Source organism: Podarcis cretensis, assembly GCF_951804945.1.
Source record: "Podarcis cretensis genome assembly, chromosome: 4".
Classification (NCBI taxonomy): Eukaryota; Metazoa; Chordata; class Lepidosauria; order Squamata; family Lacertidae; genus Podarcis; species Podarcis cretensis.
In genome coordinates this window covers 33915889-33941988 of record NC_137173.1, presented here as the reverse complement: position 1 = coordinate 33941988, position 26100 = coordinate 33915889, and the positions used below count along the sequence as shown (strand labels likewise).

General features: G+C 44.0%; 2 protein-coding genes across 5 annotated transcripts in view; one reads left to right on the top strand and one right to left on the bottom strand.

Moving 5' to 3' along the window:
• Nucleotides 1–4207, top strand: part of SLC35A5 (solute carrier family 35 member A5) — a 340246-nt gene extending 336039 nt beyond the window's left edge. For all 3 annotated transcript variants that reach the window (XM_079973949.1, XM_079973948.1, XM_079973950.1), the window contains one exon: nucleotides 743–4207. In XM_079973949.1, the coding sequence (XP_079830075.1) occupies nucleotides 743–811 (69 nt within the window). In that variant the 3' untranslated portion in view covers nucleotides 812–4207. The remainder of the gene's footprint in view (nucleotides 1–742) is intronic.
• The window catches only part of CCDC80 (coiled-coil domain containing 80), a 40045-nt gene extending 14194 nt beyond the window's left edge, over nucleotides 1–25851 (bottom strand). The window contains exons 1-8 of one of the 2 annotated variants that reach the window (XM_079973522.1): nucleotides 25080–25849; nucleotides 22706–24573; nucleotides 15832–15988; nucleotides 14179–14315; nucleotides 13025–13173; nucleotides 11150–11253; nucleotides 9636–9716; nucleotides 7139–8158 (exon numbers count right to left, since the gene is read on the bottom strand). In XM_079973522.1, coding sequence (XP_079829648.1) covers nucleotides 7812–8158; nucleotides 9636–9716; nucleotides 11150–11253; nucleotides 13025–13173; nucleotides 14179–14315; nucleotides 15832–15988; nucleotides 22706–24562 — 2832 coding nt within the window. In that variant the 5' untranslated portion in view covers nucleotides 24563–24573; nucleotides 25080–25849 and the 3' untranslated portion in view covers nucleotides 7139–7811. Of the gene's footprint in view, nucleotides 1–7138; nucleotides 8159–9599; nucleotides 9717–11149; nucleotides 11254–13024; nucleotides 13174–14178; nucleotides 14316–15831; nucleotides 15989–22705; nucleotides 24574–25079 lie in introns of those variants that run through there. The other variant, XM_079973523.1, reaches the window with a different exon arrangement.
• Nucleotides 25852–26100: the final 249 nt, after the last annotated feature.

Sequence of the window (26100 nt, the reverse complement as noted above, 5' to 3'; positions counted from 1 at the left end):
GTCCCTGCTCCTGCCAACCTAGCAGTTCGAAAGCACCTCAAAGTGCAAGTAGATAAATAGGTACCGCTCTGGCGGGAAGGTAAACAGTGTTTCTGTGCACTGCTCTGATTCGCCAGAAGCGGCTTAGTAAATAAAGCCAATAAAGTGAAATGAACGCTGCAACCCCAGAGTCGGCCATGGTCAGGGGTCCCTTTACCTTTACCTTTACCTTTACAATCAAGCCATGCAAAAGGCAGGGGTTTCTAGACCCACATATTTCCTTCTAGGCAACAAGGCATCATTGCAGCTCAAGGACACATTCCAGCCAAGCAAAAGCACTCAAGGTGAGTGCAGAGCCAGGCCAGGAAGAAGTGTGGCGTTGGGAGGAATGTGACCTGGAGAGAGTCCCAAGGAGGCCTTGAAGGACAGCATTTGGCCCTCAGGCCCCAGGTTCTCCAGCCTCAACATAGATACATATGAGTCTGCTAACTCTGGAGTTCTCTCTCTTTCCCCCAGTCACCCACCCCTGATTCCTGGCCATAAGAAACCCCAGCTGAAATGAAAAGATCTTGCAGCAGTTTCAAAATATACCCAGGTCAAGTGAAGCCCATGATTGTGGGTCCTGTTACAAGAATATTCTATAAATTGCTGTCACTTCACAAAGCTGAAATATTTAGTGCTTACTTCTTGTTTATTATCAGTTGAAAATGTTAACCAAGCATAGACTAATGTTGCCTTTTCGCTCTCTTTCCCCTTTCTGTAGGATGGAGAAGAACTCGAGAGACTTACGAAGCAAGACAGTGACCATGATTCGGAAGAAGAGGCCTTATAGCCTGACTTTGGATTTTTGAAGTACAGACATTCTTATTTAAGAAAATGAAGTTTTACCCTGGGAGGTGGGGGGAGATTCAGACTGTGACCAACAGGTGGAAGTTTCTTCTTTCTTATCACTAAGGTGGTATTTTAATTTGTGTTTTCATGAAGCTGTGCAAGGTAATAGATTAACTACTGTGAATGGGTCTTGAAGAGGGAAGGGACCTATTCATAGAGGATGATGCTATCTGTGGTTCTTAATGAGGACTCCAGGATCAAATACAGGTGCCTCTGGATACATGTTGTTGGGGATTAGGAGCCTTCGTGTCCTGCTCTTGGGCTTCTCATAGTCATCAGGTTGGCCATGGTGCGTAGTGGGATGATCCAGCACAGCTGCTCTTATGTACTTGGCTTCTGTAGTTCACGAGAGTGAAGAATTCCTGCAGAAAGAGAGCGGTCAGCAATGGTTGCTAGTTCAGACTGCTTTGGATGAAGAGACGTAGAACTGGAAGCATCACTTGGAACTTTCTCACTTGGTTCTTTCACATGAATGTAAGAAAGCATTAACGCTACTGAAGTTAACCGAGGTACCTTGGTTCAGAGCAAATGTAAATGAAGAATCAATAGATGGAGCCATGGAGGTTGTTCATCTTACAGTATTCTGGAGATAAGAGCTGTCAAACTATTCACAATTGTATGCCACAAACATCTAAGGATTTACTCATATTTCAGGGGTATTTGAAACAGTGTCAAATGTGTCTTTACCACCATGTGTGTATGCTGTTGCCACGCATGGCTCCTGACACACATTTCTGTGATTTGCACAGTTGAAGAAGTGCATTTGTCAGACGCACAACTATGCTTTTAGATGTATATTTAAACTGTTTTACAGGAGCAGCTTTAAAGTATTGGGCTGTCCACAGTGCTAGTCCTACCCAGAGTAGACCCACTGAAATTACTGGACATAAACTAGTCATAGTCATTAATTCCAGTAGTTCTTCTCTTGGATAGGAGTAGCATTGGATGCCACTGGTACCATGTGAAATGGAGCTCAGTGGTGGATGCAGTTGCAATATAGTAATCCAAAGCTTACATATTGAAGAACACTATATACCCTCCTGGTGTTTATGGTGCTATGTTTTACACATGAATATTAGGTATCCTTGTACTTGAGCCTGAAAGTTGTTGTTGGGATATCTAATGCTGCTTCTAAAGCAAAGGTGGGAATGTTGTTGGGACTCACAACTCCCATCTGTTCTACCCAAAATTGCCAGTGGTAAAGTAATGGTAGAGTTGCAGTCCAACAACATTTGGAGGGCGATAGGTTCCCCCACCCACACTGTGTGGGCTCACAATGATTTTCTCCCCTCCTTGTCACAAATCAAAATTGTCATCCCGCTGATGGATCCTTAGAACCCAATGCGCTTGTTCACATTTTCAAATGTGATAAGTACTGAATTAGGAGCACAGGGTATGCACAAGTTCCTTTCATCTGTGTGCAGCCCTTTTACACGAGCTGTGAAACAAACCAAGAAGCTGCACTTAATCATCGCTTCCCATGACGATTCCATCCCCCTGACTATTGTTAACGGCTTCCAAATCAGCCAGGATTCAAAAGCTAACTTTAAACTATGGTTTCATATCCTGTCTTCTTTAGAAGTCACTAACCATATTTTCCTAGTTTGAATGTATCCGGAAGATGATACAGTGGTACCTCGCAAGACGAAATTAATTCGTTCTGCGAGTTTTTTCATCTTGCGAGTTTTTTCGTCTTGCGAAGCACGGATCCTGTGCTGAATTTCTTCCTCAGTCGCTCAGGCTCCCCCCCCCCCCCCGCTTTCAACCGGCCACCATGACCGTCAAGTTGCGCTCGGGCTTCTACATGGGCAAAAAGTCCGCCACGCTGCTGGCACTGCTCTTGGCCGCGCTGCTCTTGGCGCTGCTGGTGCTGGCTATCCTGTACGGGTGCTGCATGCAGGATTTGGAAGGGAGAGGCGACGAGGCGGCGGCAGCGGCAGCGGCACCCACAGACGAGGCTCCCGCCAGCGCTGACCCATCCGCGCGGCCGCCCGGCGCCTGGGACGTAAGAAAAGGGAAGCAAACTTGCAAGACATTTTCATCTTGCGAAGCAAGCCCATAGGGAAATTCGTCTTGCGAAGCAACTCAAAAAACAAAAAACTCTTTCATCGTGCAAGTTTTTCGTCTTACGAGGCATTTGTCTTGCGAGGTACCACTGTATATTAACTGAAACTTCCTGATTTGTTTTACAGCTCGTGTAAAAGGGCAGCACACAGATGAAAGGAACTTGTGCCTGTACTGGCCTATTCTTGCTACTTGAAATGGCAAGCTGCAGTGCCTCTCCATATTTGATTTTGGCATACGTGCCCACTCTGCCTTTTGTCCCTTAGTTTTATCTCTTATCCTCTTTAATGCCTGTCTCTGTGTAAAATACAACTTTTTTGTGTACTACAACTGTGTAAAAGTGCAGCACAGGGACAAAAATATGAGGGATAAAATAAAAAGTAACAAAGAACAATGTTACGGGCGTAGGCTTAGAACTTTTAACAATGCCATTTATTAAGTATGATTCAAGGAAATGCATGTTTTGTAATTAAACTAGGGTTCATTCAGGGATGAGACTATGTATAAAGGAAATAGTGTGAAAATAAATGGGGTGAGGAGGTTGGGCGTTTCTGATTTCTATTCTCTTGTATTTGTTTTTATGGAGGGGCTACAATATAATTTGAAAATCTTGGTAATACTTGAACTGTCACAGCTTCAGTTTTACACTTCCAGCCCAAGTCCCTATTTGCCAAAAAACAAAGAAACCCAGCAACAAAGCAGTGGGATGGGAAGAAATACAGGCCCTTATCTTGCAGAAGTAGATAAATACTCCAGGAAGTGGTGATCTGATCATATAAGCTGCTTCTTCTTATTGCACAGATAACAACTCATTTTTGTGTCTGTTGATGGAAAGGTGCAGCTTCTGTGGGTTTCTCAGACTGTTTTATGACACTCCTAGAACTCAAAAGTATATTGGAACAAGTCTAAATGGAGCATTCCTTTGAACCTGGCTTATTTATTTGAACAGAGCTTGAAATAAGGAGCTAATTGCTCCTAAGAGCAGCTTTGAAGCAGGTGTGGTTATGTGGACAGTGGTTTTGATTGTGCTTTAGCTCCTCATTTGCATTTGTGATAGCCTTGCTGGTAAGACATCTGTTCCGTTGTTTGCTAGTGTAACAGAACAGGAGCTTCCTGGTGTACACTCTTTTGTTGTTGCTATTCAAGCGCATTCATTAAGGAACTCTGCCTGATTCCCTTATAGTGCCTGGTGTTAACCAAAATGTGGGACCTCTTTGTGGTGTTTTCATTGTTTTACAGTCCACATGGCCAAATAAAGTACAACGTAAATGGATTTTTGATTTTTGTGTGTTTGTGGGATGTGGGTGGTGCTGTCTAAACCACAGAGCCTAAGGCTTGCCGATCAGAAGGTTGGCTTAGTCATGCTGGCCACATGACCCGGAAGCTGTACGCTGGCTCCCTTGGCCAGTAAAGCGAGATGAGCACCACAACCCCAGAGTCGTCTGCGACTGGACCTAACTGTCAAGGGTACCTTTACCTTTAAGGCTAGAAGATGCATGAGGAAAGAAGAAGTTCATGGATGATAAAGCAGAAATCCAAAGCTTATTTTTTACAAAGTGGCAATAACACGAATGGGTATTGTCAGGGAACTGCCATCGGAGCCAGAGGGAGAGGGAGGGCTCCAGAGGGATTCCGGAGAGCGTACCGGGAGGGAGAGAAGCAGCCCATCTTCTGGGGAAGGAAATCAGCATAACACTAGTGGAGAAGGGGGGCAGATGGGGGAATCGGCGAGGTGGCTCCATGACTCCTCACCAGAGACCAGCGGGGAGAGCACGGGTCCTCCGCTGCCCACACCCTCCCTGCGCAGAAGGCTTCCACGCAGGGAGAGTAGGTGGAGACTAGGCATCAAAGAGCTTCTTTGCTGGAAGAAGTTCAAGAAACGCCCACTGACGGATTCTGCCAGCGATTGAGACAGCCACGGGTGAGTGGCTGTCCGGACAGAAAGGGTTCACCCAGGTAACTCAGCCAAGCGTGGCACCGATTTACGCACGAGCAACCCCTAGAACCATTACAGGTATATATGCTGCCAGTAACTGCGTATGAATACAGACTTTTCTGTTAATTGAGTTTTGTGAGCCACACCAAATTGATCCATAAATTGCATGCAACTCACAAGTTGGGTATCCACTTTATCCCAGGTATTATTAATACCTTGGATACTCTGGAGTCTCCTGGGGCAAAAGAAGAGTGAAGCCTGTGGTGACTTGCCCAAGCAAATAATGCCCTTAGTTGTCCCTTTATTTCAATCCAGGACACAGCCCAAAGAAAGCTAAAATACTGAAAAACAGCTTAACCTGTAGACCAACCCACATTTTATAACAGTCCCCTATTAGCCAAGGATCATACAATACAGGGAAAACAAATATTTCTCTAAGAATACTAATATAGGACCAGAGGTTTCATGGTAATAGAAAATTGCCAAGTGAGAGGGTGATGCTTAACCTTTCCTGTGCCCAAATCTCCCCTGAAATCCCTGCATGTAGTTCTGCCCTAGGAGAGAAGAAACTTTGCTTTGTTTGGCTTGTGTGAAATTTGATTTTGTTAAAAATATTTCCAAATAAAGATTCCAGATGCTTATTTTCATTAATAGTACAGTGGTATCTTGGTTCTCGAACTCAATCCGTTCTGGAAGTCTGTTTGACTTTTTAAACGTTCCCAAACAAGATGAGGCTTATGATTGGCTGATTGGCCCTGGAAACAATGCCGACTGCCAAAACAGATGTCCAGCTTCTGGAAAATGTTAACAAACTGGAACACTTACTTCTGGGTTTGCGGCGTTCGGAAGCCGATTTGTTCGTCAACTAAGCTGTTTGGGAACTAAGGTACCACTGTAGATAGCTTGCTTTGCAAAGGAAACTCCTAGTACCAAAAAATAAAAAATAACACCCACCAAAAGAGTTAGAGCTTGAACTACTGTTGTGCAGTTTGATTTTAGTGCTTTCCACTGCATGTAATGTGCATTTTACCGTATTTTTTGCCCCATAGGGCGCATCGGCCCATAGGGCGCACCTAGTTTTTTTGGGGGGAAATAAAGAAAAAAAAAATTCCCCCCCAGGCACGGGGCTGGGGCTGGGGCAGGGGAAGCCCGAGCTTCCCCCGACCCCAGTCCCCAGAACAGGCTGCTATCCGCAAGCCGTGGGAGAGCTGCGCGACTTCGCACAGCTCTCCCACGGCTTGCAGATAGCTTCCTGAAGCCTGGAGAGCAAGAGGGGTCAGTGCGCACCGACCACCTCTCGCTCTCCAGGCTTCAGCGAAAACCTGCATTCGCCCCATAGGATGCACACACATTTCCCCTTCATTTTTGGAGGGGGAAAAGTGTGTCCTATAGGGCGAAAAATACGGTAATTGCTTGGGTCTCCTCACTTTGACCACAATTACAACTGTCCTTGCTAGTATGTTTCCAGAAAGCATTTGTGAGGCCATTAGCTTCAGATTACATTTCAGTTAAAGAAGCAAAAGGCAGAGAGATTTTTACTTAAACATTCCCAGAGAATTTCCTCCCATAAAAGGTCTGCACTTATAAATTTGCCTAACACAGCCTGAAGATTGACATTAAACAGGAGTAGTTAGTTAGAATTTCTAACCACATGTTTTGGGCTGTATTCAACTAACTCATTGTGCTAGCAGAAGCCAGTACAATTTTCACTTTCGCCTCAATCTCCCTCCCAAATCTGTTGCAAAGGGTTGTGAGAATTCCTAGAAATAGCATTGGGGGGTGGGGGGAGGATCAGGGACATTGTTTCAAGCAGACATCCTTGCAAAGGAAGAACAATAATCTTACTATTATACTGAATACAGGTCTCTGTCTCCACTTGTGCACTGTGCATGAATACCAGAGAAAACCCTCACTTTTCTGCTGTTTTGCATTCCTCTGTAGTAATTTATAATTGCTATTGGCCTGGTTTGCACATAACGGCAAGCCATCATTTGTTTAACGAAAGTGTGGATTGTTTGAACACCTAAGCCCAGCACAACAGATTAACGGGCAAATGTGAAGCCATTGGTATGTTGTTGCTTGTTTTAAATTTTTAAAAAGTAGCCAGGATTTGATGTTATGTTCAAACCCAACACCTTTGTTTAGCCATGGCAACCCCACCACAAGATGCTTGTCAAGCTACAGAGGCATGAGCTGAATGTCTTCCTGCCTTCAAAGGGAGAAAAACTCTTAACAAGATAAAGAGGCACAGCTAAAGCAGCAACATGGTTGGCACAAAATCATCTCTCACTGTATTATTTCAAACCTTTAACAATCTCAAGTTTTCCATAACAGGTGAAACCATTATACTACAGAGCTGGCATGTTATAAAATAAATCATTCTACCCCAAACATTTTTTTAATTAAAAAAACAGCCCTTTAACATTAGTTTTTTTAAAAGGATTTCTTTTGAGCGGCCAAGTTTGTAATATGATCCACCATTCCTCCACTTCAGCAAAAATTCACAACATTTTCTAATAAATATTTCCTCCCTCGGCATGGGGAAACAGGAAGCTATAGGAGTGTTAGTGTCTTATTTTACAGTTTATATTCTGCCTACAGTACAATGCCCATCACTGGAGTCAGGGTGTGTGGGGTTTGTGGGGGATGGGGGTGTTTCTATACATACATAGCACCAAGATATACCTTCAGATTAGAAGGGCTCCAGAATATAAAGGAGTCTTTATTCCATAAGGCACCAATGATACTGGCTTGACCTATTTCACATCATGCGTGTTATAGAGAAGGCCAAAGTCCGATACTTTAGCAGTCCCTTGACTGAACGAGGGAAGAAAAGAAACATGGTCAGGTGACCATCAAATGCTTCCCACATCTGGCTGCTTGTGTTCTGAATGGCAACTAAGATGAAAGCAGGGTGCAGATAAAGGTCAAGTTCCTAATTTCAATAGGGGTATCCATGGTGGTAACTTTCATGATGGCGGTAATCATCTTGGTAGCCTTCCTGGTACCCTTGGTGATAACCATGGTATCCATACCCGGCATATTCGTCTTCTGGGCACCGCATGCCAAGAGACTGCTGGATGGCCATCTCCTGCCGCCGAAGTTGCATAGAGTCAATCAAATCGTACACAATCACCATGGACCACATTGGGGAAGGGTACCAGGATTTGACGTTCCCATCTTTTCCAACCAGAAGCATCGAGAAATATTCGGGGCTGATCTGGAAATAATTGCGGATGTCTTTCACCAAATGAGCTGGAAGCTCTTCCCTGTCCACGCTGGAGCTCCCTAGGAGGAGACGGAGATTGGGAATCGCGTCAGCATCTTATGACACACAGACAAGTCATTCTTAAAAGCATATGTATTCAAGCGTGCTATATATGCAGCTGAAGTAGAACAGGCTGGAGGTGTGATGGTGGTTGAGAGGACTCTGGGCAGCCAAGTGAACATCATTTCCTGCCCACAGCAATAAAAAGCAAGATGCCCTTTTTTGGAAAATAGTCAGGTTTCCGTGATACATTAACCTCACTGTGGACTGAAAGTGTATCCACTAGGATCTCGTTTCCTCAGTGCTCAAATTCTTTGGCTTTCCAGTGCCCTTTGGAAGCAAACAGGGCTCCATTTCTATTCTTGGATATCTGTGGGATGCAGGTTAATAAGGGGAACGTGTGTTTTTGGTTTAAAAGGGAGTGCCATTGAGCTCCTTTAGTTCAGTTGAATTACTCGTGTTTATGTAACTGAGTTTTTCCAACTGGGAGAGAATTGTGCCAGCTTGTGGTATCTCATTCCTGCCCCCCACCCCTTTCACTGCATGTACTGCCCTGAATTATTTTCTCCTTATATTGAATTATAGCATGAAAGACTTGGGGAAGTACGATAATTTTATATGTTGCCCGTTTTTTCAGTTGTTACATATTGTTAATCCAGCTGGTAAATTTAAATATTGTGTGTGTGTGTGTGTGTGTGTGTGTGTGTGTGTGTGTGTGCTTCTTCACAGGTTTTGAGGTGTTATGTTTGAAGAGGAAATATAAACTTACGCGGAAGTCAGGGTGGTCCTGCCTTACCATACCTATGCATGCTGACCACAATGTGACCCAATCTCATTGAGTCTTCTACTCATGTTAAACCGAATGCAGCCAGAAGCCCTCTTCAGTTCTTCCTAGCTCAACATAGGAAGGTCAGGGACCAAGCAAGTGGGATAGGGATAGGGACTTTGGCAGCAAGATCAGCATGCACAGTCCTATGTGCCCTATTTCTTGTTTGGGCATAATGCCTGAAGAAGATTACAGCTGATGAAAGCTGTTAATTTTTTGTCCTCCTGGCTTCAGGAAACTCCCAAGGCAACTTAATAATAATGTTGGACAAATACAGAACATAGTAAATTAAGTTTAAACAATCACTGTAGGGGCATGCTTTTCATACGTCTGTTTGCCCACTAAAACAAACAGGGGAATGGGAAGTTCCACAGTGGGATGTTCCTTAAAACAATTTCTCAAGTGTTGTTACTGGGATACTGCATGTTCCAGGATTTGTGTGAGATAGGACTGTGCTGTAGCTTCATGTGTGACTCTCATTCACGTTCTGTGACCTTTCTTGCAGCCAAAACTCAAGACCCATTTGAGAACAACTTCTGAAAATAAACTTACAATAATATGCATTCTACTTTTTAAAATAATAATAATAATTGTGATACATCATACAGGTGTATGGCTCAAAATGATTGGCACACACAGAGCTGTCTTACAAACTCAAAATAATTTCTCACCATTGATTGGATACAATTCCAGCATTCCACCAATATCTTCTCCCACACCTAACAGCTTGAGGACAGTTATGTGACGCAGACCTGTTAAAACAAGAAGGGGGTCAAAGACTGATGCAAGCTTTTTCTACTAAGTGAAAGGCAAACATTAATGTACTGCAAAATGTCAATATATTCTCAGATGTACACCCACCCACAATTCTGTAAGCTCAAAATACAGGAGGCTGATATGCAGTTTCTTTAGGAACATTGCATAGATTTGCCCAAATCTATGGATGGAAAATGCTCTTTGCTAATGGTTTTAGAAGGCTACAGAGGAACCATGATCAGGCTAAAATTGCAGGGAGGTTATAGATTTCCTCCTACTTTCCCCACTCCCAATAATTTGACAGATTCTAAACTTAGAAACTGTTATTTTACAGCGATCAAAGAAGGTACAGTGGTACCTCGGGTTAAGTACTTAATTAGTTCCGGAGGTCCGTACTTAACCTGAAACTGTTCTTAACCTGAAGCACCACTTTAGCTAATGGGGCCTCCTGCTGCCGCCGCACCGCCAGAGCACAATTTCTGTTCTCAACCTGAAGCAAAGTTCTTAACCTGAAGCACTATTTCTGGGTTAGTGAAGTCTGTAACCTGAAGTGTATGTAACCTGAAGTGTATGTAACCCGAAGTACCACTGTACTAAAGAATCACTTGATTCAAGCAGTCCACAAAGATTTGAAGGGGCTCATTCCCTGCTATGTCTTGACAAAACAGATGTTGGAGGCTAGCCTGATGTCTGCTTTAGACTACAACCACCATCAGCCCTAAAACATCTGGAGGACACCAGGTTGGCAAAGGCTCTTATAGGCAATGAAATGCTGAATGCCACTGAATTAGATCTGCGATTGTATGCCCAGTTCTCATGCACTATGCATGTGGAGGCTGCCAAAAAGCAGCTCTGCAAGGCAGTGCCTTTACTCTTCTACTTTATCACTAGACAATCTCTCCATGCCAGCACTAGACATTTTTGCTGGCATGCAAAGCTCTTCAAATGATCAGACTGGTACATGTTCCAAACCTTGCACAGAGTGCACACAAGCAATTTTTGGCAGCTGCCACATCCAGGCTGCCATGGGTAAAATTGCTTTTAGATGCACCCCTCTCATACTAGGCATCCCACGAAAAGAACAGGATTGCTGTAGCAAATGGCAGCGGCGTAGCGTGGGTTGTCAGCACCCGGGGCAAGGCAAGTGATTTGCGCCCCCTAACCCGGGGCAAGGCAAGTAATTTGCGCCCCCTAACCCGTGGATTTGTGCCCCCCAGATGTTGCGCCCGGTGCGGCCGGCCCCCCCTGCACCCCCCACGCTACGCCACTGGCAAATGGTACTATCCCAACGTATAGGGTTATGAGTAGTTAATAAGCTAAATCTGGCCCATGTGCTTGAAGGTCCTCATGCTGGTGCAAAGGACTTCAAAAACAAACAAAACCCAAGAGTAGTTAATAGCTTGAAAGCAAGCATATGGAATACACTCACCAAAATTGCAGGCTTGCCCTGTAAGAGCTGCAAGCTGCTGTGAATATGCCCAGTCTTCATCATTGGCAGCAGATATCACTAGCAACCTTCTCCTCCATCGGAATCTGGAATGAGAATAGGTGGAGAAAATCTATTCACAAAGATTATTTCAAACTGAATTTAGTCCTATTGGTTCTAGCAGGTATCAGATTTAAATTGTGTGGATCAAACAGACTGCAAACATGAGGAAGCAATTGTGCTCAAATGTCTTTGAAATGCCATTTTAGGTTTCAGGTTATTCTATTGTGCTGTCAAAATTTCAAGTTTTTTTTTCCTAGGCAGGCAGAACTAATGTAAATGAAATACTTTTTCCATTTGAGATTCCCCACACCTCTCCTTTGAAGATCACCTTCCATTGCTTTATTCAGGAAAGTGAATGAGTGTGGGTTATTTTGTACATTAAAAAACAGAAGAGCCAAAGCTAACTATCTAGAGAGAAATGTACAGAGTAAGATGTGCCGTTTCAAAGCAGGAAATGGTATCTTAAACAGCTCCAGATGTTGTCTTACATATGGAACCTCTGCGCTCCTGTTTATACCTATCTTCCTGAACTTTCCCTTTCCCTTCTTTAACAGTATGTGTGCTCCCTCTCCTTCCTCCCCCAATCCATTAAACCTGAAAATCCCTTAGTCATTTTATTTGTTGTTACCACATAGTCCTATGCATGGTTAGGTAAAGATAAAGGACCCCTGACCATTAGGTCCAGTCGTGGCCGACTCTGGGGTTGTGGCGCTCATCTCGCTTTATTGGCCAAGGGAGCTGGCATACAGCTTCCGGGTCATGTGGTCAGCATGACTAAGCCGCTTCTGGCGAACCAGAGCAGCGCACGGAAACGCCGTTTACCTTCCCGCCAGAGTGGTCCCTATTTATCTACTTGCACTTTGACATGCTTTTGAACTGCTAGGTTGGCAGGAGCAGGGACGGAGCAACGGGAGCTCACCCCGTCGCGGGGATTCAAACCGCCAACCTTCTGATCGGCAAGTCCTGGGCTCTGTGGTTTAATCCCACCGAAATCAATGGTACGTGCTCCCAAGCATGTGTGTTTAGAACTGGAGTCTGAGACTGGGTTCTCTAACTTGAGACAAATTAGGAGCCTGCCTCTCTGAAGCTGGAGGGTTTTCTCTCCCTCCCCCCCCCCCCCCCGGCACCACTGGTTGTTCACTTTGCTGGGACTTGACATGCAAATTAAGAACAATCAACATCATTATTTTGAATGCTTTTCCCAGAGAAGCAATGGCTGAGAAATTATGCTGCTGCCTGCTGTTTCATTCAAGGGGAGAGGTAATTATAGAAAACAAATTAGTACTGCCAATGCTCATAGAAAATAAGAGGTCTCTCTCCATTACAATCAGTGAATGCCCATTTTGTAGGGGTGGAGGTGAGGATAATAAACATGATGTTTGGAGATATTTCCATTTATAAATGTTCTTATAAGTGGTTATTTCCAAATGTACTTCCCTCACTCTGTGCTCAGTTTTAATAATTAGGTATCTAACTTTAATTACTAGATATTTAATTGCAAACAAAATTGTGCGGTTTCCCCATTGGCAGAAACGTAGGGTTGTATCCAATGCTAGTCTTACTATGAATAAACCTACTGAAGTGAATGAACATGACTTAGGTCTATTAATTTCAGTGGATATTCGTTGGAAACAATAAACAGGTCTGAACTCAACCACCTCTCTGTTTTGGAACTAACTACTACGAAGATGATTGTGAGTTTTTGACCAGAGTAATCAGTTAATGGAAAATACATGTTCAACAAGTGCTTAATATTAAACAAATTTGCATAATTAAAGAGCTCTGGCATAGCCACAGGTGGGCTTTAGGAAATACCTGGACAAAAAGTTTTCCAGGGACTGTTTCTTGTCATCTTTGCAGGTAATGCCGTCACGTTTCTGCTTTTCCATATCTTTGAGACGTGATTGGAAGGTGTCAATCAAATCAAAAACAGACTTCATTGCTATGGGCACTTCATAGTATTGCTGTGAAAGGAAACATTGAGAAACGGTTTGATTGCAAACAAATCTCTTAGCATCTGCTTTCCCACTGAAAGTTAATGGCCAATGTCATTATACTGTCAGCTTCATTCTTCCTGACAGATTAATACTGACGGGTCTCAGACATGGTTGAAAGCATGTGAGCAAAGCAGGTCTGGTTCTGGTCGGGGAATTCTGTGTCTGCCATTTTGAGTTCCATGATGAAATAAAAGTCGAGTATAAATTAAATATCACATGCAAATAAAGTCATGTTCATGCTACTGAAGATTTTTATAGTAAGTGCCTTCTGTCACTTTGCAGGATCATTCTGTGGTAGGAGCTGAATGCCATGAAGGAATGGATGAATCTGTAAGTTTTGGTTTCTCGTTCATCCAATCTTTAATTCAATTCACCACATTTCTGTAGCAACTTGCATTTTAGAAAATCTTCATGAAATTCCTCAGTATTTTAGTGTTAGTTTCTCCATATATATATATATATATATATATATATATATATATATATTTGTATCCAGTTTCGACTGCATTTTTGCAAGCATTTCCTGATAATATAATGCACTATTGTATATTATTTACCCTAATTTATGCAATTTATGCATTTTTGTGCAGACTTTCTCCAAATATGCACTTTTGTAAACATGTTTTGGTTGAGGAACTGCATTACAATATTCGGAGAAGTGCAGATTTTGAAGGATTATTATGTTGGGCTTTTATATTGGTTCAATAAGTGTGAATTAGGTAGTTTCTTATTAAAATGCAACCAAAATCAAATTATTCCTCCATTCCTAATGCCACAACCTGTAAGCATACAAGTGAGCATTTTCCCACCAAAATCCCTGATTCCTACCATCTGGATTTGGGTTCCATGATTCCTACCATCTGCAACTTCTTTTGCCTCTTCAGGTACTGGCACAGTTTTTTGTTCCACTCTGTCCTGATTCATCCCCACTCATGAATCTCTCCTGCCCCAGGCTAATATACTTCTCCCTACCTTGGCCCTCATATCAGTGTCAGTTAGCACCATGAAGAAGTCATTGTATGTCATTCCATATTCTCTCCTCAGCTCATTGATGAGACGCTGGTCCACGAGGTCTTCATCCTCTATCGCTTTCATGGGCTTCTCATTGTCTTTAAAGGAAAACAACATGGAGATTAGTGCCAAACAAGCCTAAATCACTTTTGAACAGCAAGGGAGGGAAAGTTCTTCCATTCACCTTCTGTTCAGACGTACCCACCAAATCATACTGATTTAGTCTTTTCGACAGGGAAGTTAGTGAAGTTTTAAAAAACATTACTTCTTCCTAAACAAGGATTTTGAGCACCATTCATATATGAAGCTGCTAATGCAAAACAGCCCAAATAATAGAAGGGAGACCAGTGAGAACCTTGACACCATCAACCCAGAGACATAATGTTAGATACTTAGGTTGCAGCCCTGTACCCATTTTCCTGGTGTTAGGTGTCACTGAACTCATTGGATCTTATTTCTGAATTGATTTGTATAGAATTGTGCTGGTTATCAGTACAAAACTTACATCAATCAAGGGTGTATAAAGTGGTTACTTCCTTAAGGTTTTGGTTTCTTTAGGGTGCGTAAGTTCATGGAAGGCTAGACTACACAAATCACTTTTATAAGGCTTCTGTACAATATGCAAGTTAATACCACAAGATGAAACCAAATAGAGTAAGCCAACCAGAAATGCCATGGGGGGGGGGGAGAGAGAGAACTGGTGAGAGATTTCATGGGATGGGGGTGCTAAATTCCAGGATCTATTTTAAACTCCTGCTGTTCCCTATTCAAAGTTGGTATTTCGACACTTTAAACTAATTGAGGCCAAGTATGCTTGTTTGTTTATGTTTACACAGCAGTGCAGCTCTTGCCCGTGAATAAGATATCAAAAAACTTTTTATCTGTATAAAGCATCCTCATCATTCATTCTTTCTCAGACCCCCATGGCCTGAAAAAAGAACTCCAGTGGTGTAATTCTCCCCTGCAAAGAGGAGCACCCAAAGAGCAGCCCAAATCCGAAATCAGTGAGTTTTGAAACATCATGATTACGAAGAAAGGCTGCATCTGTAACAACCTACATGAATGCAATTTCAAAAGCATTCAACGGTAGCCCAAATCTGCTTTTACAGCTAAATATCAATTTCTGCACTATTTCATGCACTCCTATGTAAACAGGAAAGCCAAATGCCATGTTTAGTTGAATGCATCTTCAGAACTTTCCACTCATGACAAGGTTAGAGGTGGAGGGGGCCATGTGGACAGCCCAGTAGCTGCTCTAGGAATAAATAAACACCTGAAAGGGGCTAGTATACAAAGATCTGGAGACAGGAGATGTTCCTAGTCTTGAACCAAATGACTTCCTGGCTTATGGCATGGCCAGGTCACAATTCTCTGCTTTCTGCTGTTTCATTGACTTGATAGACCAGCGCAGTGATGCTCCAATTATTTGAACTTTTTGCCATGGAAAACCAAACGGGGGAAATACCAACTATGCAAATACATAGTGGGAGAGGGAAGAACCATATTACCACAAAGGGACTCTCAGGGTTTTTGATTTATTTTTTTTTAAAAAAAAACAGCACTAGTTCCATGCCTCTATTGCCCAGAAAGAAAGGAAAGGAAAGAATTTTCAACCTAGCTGGAAGTGGTCGATCTTCATGCGGCTGTTGTTCACGGGGCCAGAGATGGTGATCACTGAGATTTTTCTAGTTGCCATTTTGCAAAAGCTCTCCAGATACTCATCTCTCTGTTGCACATACATGGTGCTGTCAAGCTTGGGAGTTGTGATCAGCTAGGAAGATGACAGAGAACAGAAGGTTTAGGTTGTTGGTTTTTGAACCGTGTTAGTATCAGAAGTCATACATAGATAATACTCCCAGGGTTTTCACAACAACTCGTAGACAATGGGCTGTATATAATGCTAGCCCTACTCAGAGTAGACCAAATAATGAGCCTAAGTTGGTCCTTGATTTCAATGAGCCTCCTCTGAGTAGGACTAGCACTGGATGCAGCCCTGAGGCCTGGCCTACATAATATATTTGCCAGAGGGATCTGCTTCTATCATCCCAGCTAGAATGTTTGATGCAACTCTCAGCTCACCATATGAGTCAGAGCTAATTACATATGCTTTTATCCAAAGCTGCACTTATGCATGTGTGTGGCCATACCCTCCCCAGCAAAAAAGTCCCCCCAAAACACTTTAGAGCAGAGGTTTCAACCTTCTTGGGTCCACGGCTCCCTTGACCAACTACATTCTTTCTGCGGCACCCCTGTGGGCTCAGGAACCCAGTTATGTCACCCCTTGCCTGCAGAGCTGGCAGCCCCTCACCCCTTTTCGAACACCCTCCCTTGGGGAGTGCTCCCTCAGCCTCCTCTCCCCTCTCCTTGAGAGTCCTCTGGGCAGCCACAACTGCTTCCATTGGTCTCCGAGCTGCCCCCCCTGCCCCAAAGAGAGGGGCCTCCTTACACTGCCCCACAGGGGCCTGGGAAGCACCCCCTGGCCAGCCCCAGAGGCATTATTTGCCTGAGGAGCTTGTAGGCAGGGCTGCCACAACAAACAGCTGTGCAAGCCTTTGGGAGGCAGAGATGTGAGAGGGCATCAGAGGAGGGAGAGAAGGAAAGAGGGACAGAGGCTAGTGTTGCCTGTGGCACCCCTGACCATCATCAAGGCACCCTGGGGTTGAAAACCACTGCTCTAGAGTGTCCCCTGACCCTCAAGGCCAGTTTTCTGGGGGGAAGTGCCCTCCACCCTCTGCACAGTAGAATATTTGGCTCCAAGCCAGAGGGAGTTTTTCTGTCCCTGCCACATGTCAGTGATGGCTTCCAAAAGGGATGACAAAATTCACTACGCTGATCACCTAGCAAGTGCAATGCCTACCCCAGCCCCCAGATTTCCTATGTAAAACAATTAAACAATACCTTAAGCGTGTTGCAAATAAGAATAGGGTGTGTTATACGCGACTGTTTAAGTATACAGTGGAATCCGCGGGGAGGGGGGGAGGTCTTTCAGAAAACTATTAACTGAGGTAAAAACTAACAACATATGTCTCAATCGCCTATCTGCTACCAAGCCATTCAGGGTTGGTGTATTGATTTGCAAAGCCCTGAACAACTTGGGTTCAGGATACCTCAGAGATCACCTGAACACTTCTATCCCAGCTCAATCACTGAGATCATCTGCAGGAGCACCTTTGCTCATTTCCTGTGTTGGTGAGGCTCGTTTGACAACAAGAAACCAAACCTTGTGTCATTAGCCCAGTCCTGTGGAACTCCCTGCCCATAGAGATTCAGCTGGCACCTTCTGTGCCAACTTTTAAAGGCCTGCTGAAAACTTCCTGTACCACTGGGTATGCAGGCAATTCAGAGTACACCCCCACACAATGATCTAATGTTGATTGTTTTTAATTTGTTTTGCTTTTAAATTACTTTTAACTTTTTCTGGTTATATTGTTTGGTTTTATGTTGTAAACCGCTGTGATATAACTTTATGTTGCAGCGGTATGTAAACTTTTTTTATATAAAGAAAGAAAATTAGATTTTTGCATTATGTGGCAACTTACTGCAGGCCAGAAATTCCAGGGGGAAATAGCCACTGCTTAACCTTTGAGAAACACCACAGTCTCCTCACTGGGAACACCCTTGCTTGTGTGCTTGTGCTAAGCCAGTTCGATATGGTAATACACTATCAACCTTTTGCAACTGGAACTTTAAATAAAAGTGGTGGCTGGTTTTAATTTCTCACCCGGCAGCAAACCAATGGTGTTTGCCTTTTATTTACATAGGACTGGATCAGATTGTAGTACATTGCCAGAAACTTGGCTGTTGATTGGGAACGCACTCAGGCATGAGAAGTCGCAGGCCAGGATCTGAGTAATGCCTGAGGGGTCTATTTAATTATCATTCCTGAAGGCTCTCTAAGCAATTGCACCATGGTCAGGCAAAGGTCAGTATCCAGAAGGCAGCCAATAGCACAGAACATGGAAATGGACTTGAATGGACAGGAACAGAAGAAACAAAATGAACAGGGTTTGGGCAGCTAAAGACTGATGAGTCAAGGATTACCTTGATTACAGCCAACAAAGGCCAGAGGCCATTTTGTGACAACACCGCCTTAAAATTCCTGAACTTTCATAGTTTCCTTGAACTCCTAGAGGTATGAAGTGGAAGCTTCTGCCTCCAGGCTCGAAGTCGCCAAATTCAAGCCTCAGAACTGCCACTGCTTCATACACACACAGCCCTTAGCAAGAAATCCAATATAATGGGTCAGATCTAGACTTAGTCATATTGAAGTACAGATCCAATAATAATAATTTATTATTTATACCCCGCCCATCTGGCTGGGTTTCAGTGGGGCTTAAATTAGCCATGATTATCTTAAGTTCCATTGATTTCAATACATCTATGACTAAGTCTGATCCAAGCCAACAATTATTTACATTTATATCCTATCTCCCCTCCAGGCAGGAGCAGGCAGGAAGTGTGGAGGCTGTCCCGCCATGGACTTAGCCTCCTGGTGCCATTTTGCCACTGCCTACTGAGACAGTGTGGACGCAGAGTAGCAGTGAGGTCTGGGTGGTGCACATGCAATCTGGTAGCAGCACCAGATTGTTTCTGCTAGTGCACCCACACCACCCCAAACTTGCTACTGCCCTACAGTACCCTATACCATCTTGATAAGTGGTGCTGGGAGATCAGGTTGGCAGTACCACCCTTCCTTGTATTTGTATTTCTCTCCAGTTCCTACCTCAAATGTGATAGCAGGAGATTATTTGTAGCTTATACCTCCCATTTTTTTGTTTTTTAAAAAAGGCTAAATACTGCAACTGAAGACCCTGATTTTAGACCAGGGCCACAGCATTGGGAGAGTTAAGCTCCCCGCCGCCGCCGCCCCCCATTGCTCCCTGCTCCATAGTAATCCCAATTTCCCCTACTCACATTGAGCAGCTGTTTTGTAAGCAAATATTTGTATATTTCACTCTTTTAAAAAAATGTGGGGAGGCCTGTTCATGCAGGGGGTTAATTTCAGTATATGTTATACACGCAGACTGGCTGCATCCTCTGTGGGGATGAACTCAGGTTTTCAGACTGCGCTTCCACACCGCAGAGTAGCAAACAAAAGCAATGTAACTGAGCCAAAACAGATGGGCCTGAAGCAAAACCACAGACACAAACAGTAGGTGGAAGTCAGGAAGTCAAAGCCAGTGATAAGTCTAGATTTCAGAGTTGGCTCTTGCTTCCGTTTCTTTAACAGGACCTTGAATGTCTCCATACCATTACAAAGTTTATCTTGCAGATTTCTACAAATCTGGCTGCTGTTGACGTCACAGGAGCAGGCCAAGACATAGCAAACAGACCAAGACATTATGTCCTGGTCAGTTGGCATCTCTTCTCTGCTTTGATCAAGGACTTTCCCTAAATCTAAACGACCATAACCTGCTAAGTATTAGGACTTCACTTTTAAAGAATCAAGGTCAAACTATGAAGATTACGTTCCATTTTCTAATCTGCTACACTCTGAAGAGAAAGATTGATTGCTTTGGTTGAAGCAATGCTAGAAAGAAAGTGGTCTATAAATTCACAATACATTGAAAGCACCTATAAAGCACAAGGCTCTCTCCACCCGCCACCCACCCCCCAAAACGTTGCTTGGATATTTTCATATTTAAGTGGTCTAAACAGTTTGCAAAGTAAATCAATAATAATAAAAAATGTATGGTTGGTGCTGCATTTGCAAACAAGGCTTATGGTTTAAATCCACTCACGGGCGCATGCTTCATTAAGAGGCAAATCCATGTATGGGACGATAATCAGGGCTTTCACTGGTGGAATAGACCTCAGTACCCAACACATGCTAAGAAATCATAATCGTGGGTGTACCTGATTTTGACCACCTGAATAGTGGCTCTGCTTTGCAATGTTTCTCTGTAGGCATCTTAAGAGCAATATGAGAGCATTCGTCTCATCTACTTATAGTGTCAGTGCAATCTGCTTTTTATATGCTCAGTCAGTAAAGCATGAGACTCTTAATATCAGGATTGTGGGTTCAAGCCCCACGTTGGGCAAAATATTCCTGCATTGCAGGGGGTTGGACTAGATGACCCTTGGGGTCCCTTCCAACTCTACAATTCTATATCTCTGCTTATCCCGTTAACTTTCATCCTGATCTCATCCTGACCTCACTCTGTCCTGGCACTAATTTCTTTCCATAAAAGTTAGCACTTCATTTAAGGCACACAAACACTTCTGTATGTATTCCTCATACCTGAAACGATGCTGCATCGGGGCATATGACCTGCCATTGCTCTGCCGTAAATTTTGCTTTAAAACTTTTTTTTTTTTTTGGTACATGCTGCTTAATTCCTTTTTGCAAGCAACAGAGAAAGCTGACCTTGCACAACCCAGGTATTATTCTTATTATCATTATCATTATCACAATTAATCAACCAATTAATTAATTAATTAAGATCTGGGAGAAGCATTCACCCTCAAAATGAAAGAACTGAAGCAGTTATTTATACCAAACAGCTAAGCAGGTTAATACAGTGGTACCTTGGGTTAAGTACTTAATTCATTCGGGAGGTCTGTTCTTAACCTGAAACTGTTCTTAACCTGAAGCACCACTTTAGCTAATCGGGCCTCCCGCTGCCGCCGCGCTGCTAGAGCACAATTTCTGTTCTCATCCTGAAGCAAAGTTCTTAACCCGAGGTACTATTTCTGGGTTAGTGGAGTCTGTAACCTGAAGCGTATGTAACCTGAAGCGTATGTAACCCGAGGCACCACTGTATGCAGAAATGCAGAAGGAAAACACACTAAGGCTGCAATCCTATGCCCTTGGAGTAAATCCTATCGAACTAAGTGGAATTTACTTCTCAGCCAACATGCCCTAGGTATGTGCTGTAAAGCTGAAAACATGTACACACTTACCTGGAAGTAAGCCACATTGCAACCAAGTTGCATTTACCGTACTTCTCAGTAAGCATTCAGAGGAATATAGCACGCACACAAAAATAAGGAACTTTTCTTTACCAAAGGCTATGGGCCACACATTATATTGCATGGTTTCCGAATCATTATACTTTGTGGCAAACAAAACAAATGTTGTACACTTAAGAGATGTAACGTAGATGCTTTTTGTTTCATGGAGATTACTGTATGTAAAATGTGGCCTATGAAGGGTGTCTGAATTGTCACACTATGCCTTCAAGCTGAATTCCTCCTGCCAAGGAAAACATCTGAGCATATTGCTTTGTGTCCTCTGTAAAAGGATTTCAGAGAGGAGCCGGCTAATAATATGTGAAGTTATTAAATTCTGGAGATGTAAAGCCACGTTGTGCTGCTTTTAAGGTTCGGAAGCTCATCGCAAGCTGTTCTACTTAAGAGAAAGGCAACTCTGTGCATCTCACCAACAACTTTGTAAGGGATATGTTTGCAAATGCATTATGCTCCCGCCCAGGAAAAGTGCCAAAAATCAGTTGGCTTGATTCTGAAACCCAGAAGTTATCAACATTACTGTGAACAGATGTCAACTAGAAGAGCTATGAGTTCAAATATATATGAAAACAGTGACAACGCAACCATGCTGAACATAGTACATCCTTAGTTGGATTTCTTTAAGCCCTGGACTAGCAAAATACAGATTCTACCATCTTCAGCTCCCCAGTTATAGGTTTCTGGCAGCTTCTGGACATGATTGAGAAAGGTTGCATCATATGCCCTATGAGACTTATAAGGCATACATCACATTATTAGGCTTCATGCCTTTGGAATATGCCCAGGACAGACTAAAGATCATTTGGCAGAGGTGGGGAAACCGTGGCCCTCCAGATGTCACCGAATTCCATCATTAGTCCCATCCAGCATGGGCTATGGTCAGATATGAGATAGTCCAACAACATCTGGAGAGCCATGGGTTCCTCTTCCCTGTCATGTGATGGTGATACTGAACAGTGCTTCAGGGCCACAGTCCAGCAGGGTTAATCTGTCAGGGGCCATCTGCTGACTGTGGGAGGAGTTGAAGTCAACAGTGGGAGGGGCCACCGTCTTTCTTTCTCTTCTTCTCTCTAGTGTGGGAGGAACAGATCACTCTTGACAGACTGCTTGCAGAGGGATCCTGATATCAGGCCAAGGGCTGCATAAAACTGGGCTGACATTGAGTCCTACCTTCCAGCAGGATTTGTCAATTTCTTTTCAACTCACTCTGGTATCACCTGCTTTCCCCTGAAAGCAGTTAGGGGTGAATAGATGCCACCAGAGCAAGTGCAGTGTTTTAAATAAAGAAAAATGGGCACCGAAGGCTTTCAGGAGACAGAAGTGTGTGCTGGTTGCCTGCTTTGGCTGCTACACATAAAGGTAGACACAGGGCCTCAGTAAGAAACTTCCAGTCCAATTGTACTCAGAAGTAAGTCCTATGTAATTCAATGGGGATTACTCCCAGGTAAGTGGGGTTAGGATTGCAGCCTAACTTGTGAACTGACCTCAAGTGATGCATGCCCATGTATAATCTACTTACCAGGAGACGTCTTCTGCCTTCAAATAAATCCAAAAGTGTTGTCACAGATTTCCTGGGGGTTTGCGTGAAAGGCTTGGCATTGGACTTCAGGACTCCCTCGCTGTCCGCTTTGCTTCCTTTCTTGTTTTTCTTGTTGCGCTCTTTCTCTTGCTTGTTTTTCTTTTCAGCTTTGTCCTTCTTGGCCTGTTTCTCATTTTTCTTCTCTGATCTTTCTTTCTTCTTTTTCTCAGGTTTTTCTAAGCGGTCATGTTTCCTTGGATCTTTCCCTTTCTTTGGCGGGATATGTTCCGCCGGAACATTTTCCTCTAAGCGAGGAACAGCAGGCTGCCCTGAGTCGTATTTATCCTCGTATTCATTGCTCAGTATTTTCTCTTGGGCTTTCTTTTTAGGTGGTTTGCTTTTAGCAGGCTTGTGCTGGCCTGCTGTGACACTGGAACCTCGACTGTTATAGTCCTTCCGGTCTGTGCGGTTGTCTCTGTATCGTCCGGCACTTGCTCTCGTGGGATGCTCCGAGGTGGCTGTTGGGACCTCTGAATGGGTGTCATAATGAGTGGCTTTGCTGGGTCTCCTTGTAGTGGTCTGTTGCCTCTGTGTGTGGGCTGGATTCCTTTCTCTGCGATTCTCTTTCCATACAGGGGAGGAGAAACTCTCTGTCACCCGAGCGTCAGTCACCTCAGGAGCTGTGGGGAGTAAGGTGTGTGATTTTGTGGTCCAAGTTCTCTGTGTAGTAGGCACAGTCGTGGTGGTGGTGGTTGTAGGCCTGCTTGCTATTGTCATCATTCTGGTGATTGGCCTGAGAGTTGTGGGAGGAAGAGTCGGCGCCCTAGTTGGAGGGGGAGACAGTGTGGTTGTCGAAAACTTCTTCACAGTTTTAACCCGTGTTGGCTGCACAATGCTTTTCCTTGTTTCTTCTTTCCTAGGTCCTGGTTGGACATGTCCACCACCCGGTGTTGCCCTAGTGACGCTAGCACCATTGTTGCCTTCCTCAACAACCCGGCCCTCTGTCCCAGCAGCTTTGCATTTCTGGATGAAGCCTTTTTGCCTTATTTTCTCAATTTTCCTGATGGGACTCTGGTCAATGACTTCATATATGGCCTCCAGCCTAACTGGATAGGGGTATCGTTCCTCTACTTGCAATGTCTTCTTTAGCAGCACCATGCCAAATTTGCCCTTCTCCAGCTTCAGAAAGTTCATGAGTTTTGAAATGAGGCTGGGATCCAGAGGTTGTTCCAGGATTTTCCCTTCCGTGGTTATCTTCCTGACTGTCCCTGCCTCCTCGCCCTCCTCGTGGAACAAGACAATCTGCTGGACATGCCTCTCGGCCAGTTCACAATAGACATCATCCTTCAGAAGGCTCATCATGAGCCGGTAATAGCCATCAGAGGCATGAGGAGCAGAGATAATCCAGACTCTGTTCTTCCCAGCAAAGCTAGCCAGAATGTTGGGGGAACTAGACCCAGATGGGAAACGCACTGTGCGCGATCGAAACGCAGTGGATGGCCCTTCATCCCTAACCATTTCCACCTTAGGTCTTTGTGTCAGCCGTACTTTAGTCCCACCATTCTTCACCTGGGGACGGGAGTCATCTTCTAGCGGGGCTGCTTGTGGCCTTTTTGGTTCCAAAGAATCCCTTTTGACAAGAGGACGTTGAGGAAACCTCCCAGAAGGGCTTAAAAGTCTGTGGGACACCTCAGCTCTCCTCGTCTGTGAGGCTGATTTGCTACTGCCCCTGTAGGCCAGAGGCACTTTCCTAACTCCATGCCTCCCTCTGTCAGCTTGCCTCAGTGGCTTTTCCACGCCACACACTAGCCACGCAGCCCACAGCACAGTTAAACTCACAACCGGTGCCCACTTCATTGTGGGATTGACTTTAAAAATAAAAGAAGATGGGGACAAGTGTTAATGACCATACTGGGTATTCATATAGACTGCAAAAACACTTTGATTCCTGATAAATTTTCCTAATCTTTCTTAGATGCTTTGAACTTCCTTCCACATTTCTGAGAATCAGCACCTTCCAAATTTGCCCCCCTTTTCCATTTTAGATGGAACTCCACTCTTAACATAGGCACGAATATAAAGAGAACAGCACTCTCTAGCTTCTCTCTCTCAAAGAAGGGAGATTGGCCAGCTTGCTTATCAGATTAGGACGATTCGCCGCTATCTTTATGGTGTTCACACTGGAGCAGTGTGCAAATTTCATTTCAAGAAAAATAGGCTTAAACAGAAACGACTGAGATAATCAGCAATGGACAACTGGGATCTGTTCAAACATCTGCCTCCGCACATGCATCTGTCTACACATTTAATACACATATACATACACAAATGCCAGCTTGTCCCTCAAAAGTAGCAGAGCAGTGTCAAAACTTACCCTTCCGGGAAACTCTCCTTTCCAGAAGTGATTCTCTCGGAGCCTTCTTTTAGACTGAGGGCTTTGCCATGTAGATCTGCTGTAGGCAGCTCGGCAGTTTTTCTGCTACACAAAACGGGCTCCAGGCAATGTCCAGTTCACGATGGCTCCCTTCCCTCCTGCTTTCCCCTTTCTTTCTCTTTTCACTTTCTTCACCAAGCTTGGTGCAATGAAAGGGATTTTTCTAAAGGGTCTTTGCTTTTCTCCATCTAGCCGCAGTTCTGACTCCCCCCCCTCCTTTTTTTTCTTTTCAGGAGGCAGCCACAGAGAGGCACATTTCTCTGATGTTAGAATTGCTGCTATTGCTGGAGCTCTGTGCTCTTTCCCCCTCTTTTTAGAGTCCCACAAACTTCCCCATCAATGCCCTCCTCCTCCTCCTCCTCCGTGGAGTGCAACTCCTTTGTCTCTCTCCAGAGAGCCAAAGCATCAAGGCTAATAGATTTTCCAGGCAAAATTCAAACAGCCGCACAAATGTGATACTGAGGAAAGAGTTTCTCCTCACCTTGCTCTCTTTTCCTAATCTTCCCTCTCCCTATCCTCTATTTTTCCTCCTCCTACCCTCCCCCCCCCCCGCCTCCAAAACCACTTTTTTGGATCTCCTCCCAGAAATGTCAGGATAACTTCAGGCCAGCTCCAACCCAAACTGAAACAACAGTTTCAGCCACTGGAAATAAGAGAGGCAGAGGGAGCTTCGGTTTAACAGATCAACAGAACATTGCCTCCTTTTCCCACTTCCGCACACTTTTGAAGGAGAGAGGAGGGAGGGTTTTTTGTGGGGTGGGGGAGCAGCTGAAATGTTACACATCACCATCATCAATCACTTTTTGGAACAGGGTGGTTGAGACCTTAACTCTTTCAGCACTTTTGGCTCCATTGCCGAATCTCCCTCCTCTGTCCTTTCATGTTTGAAAAGTGGACCCACGGCTTAAAAAAACTAAGTAACATATTGTCCTCACCTCACCTATGTTCAAAAGAATGTCAG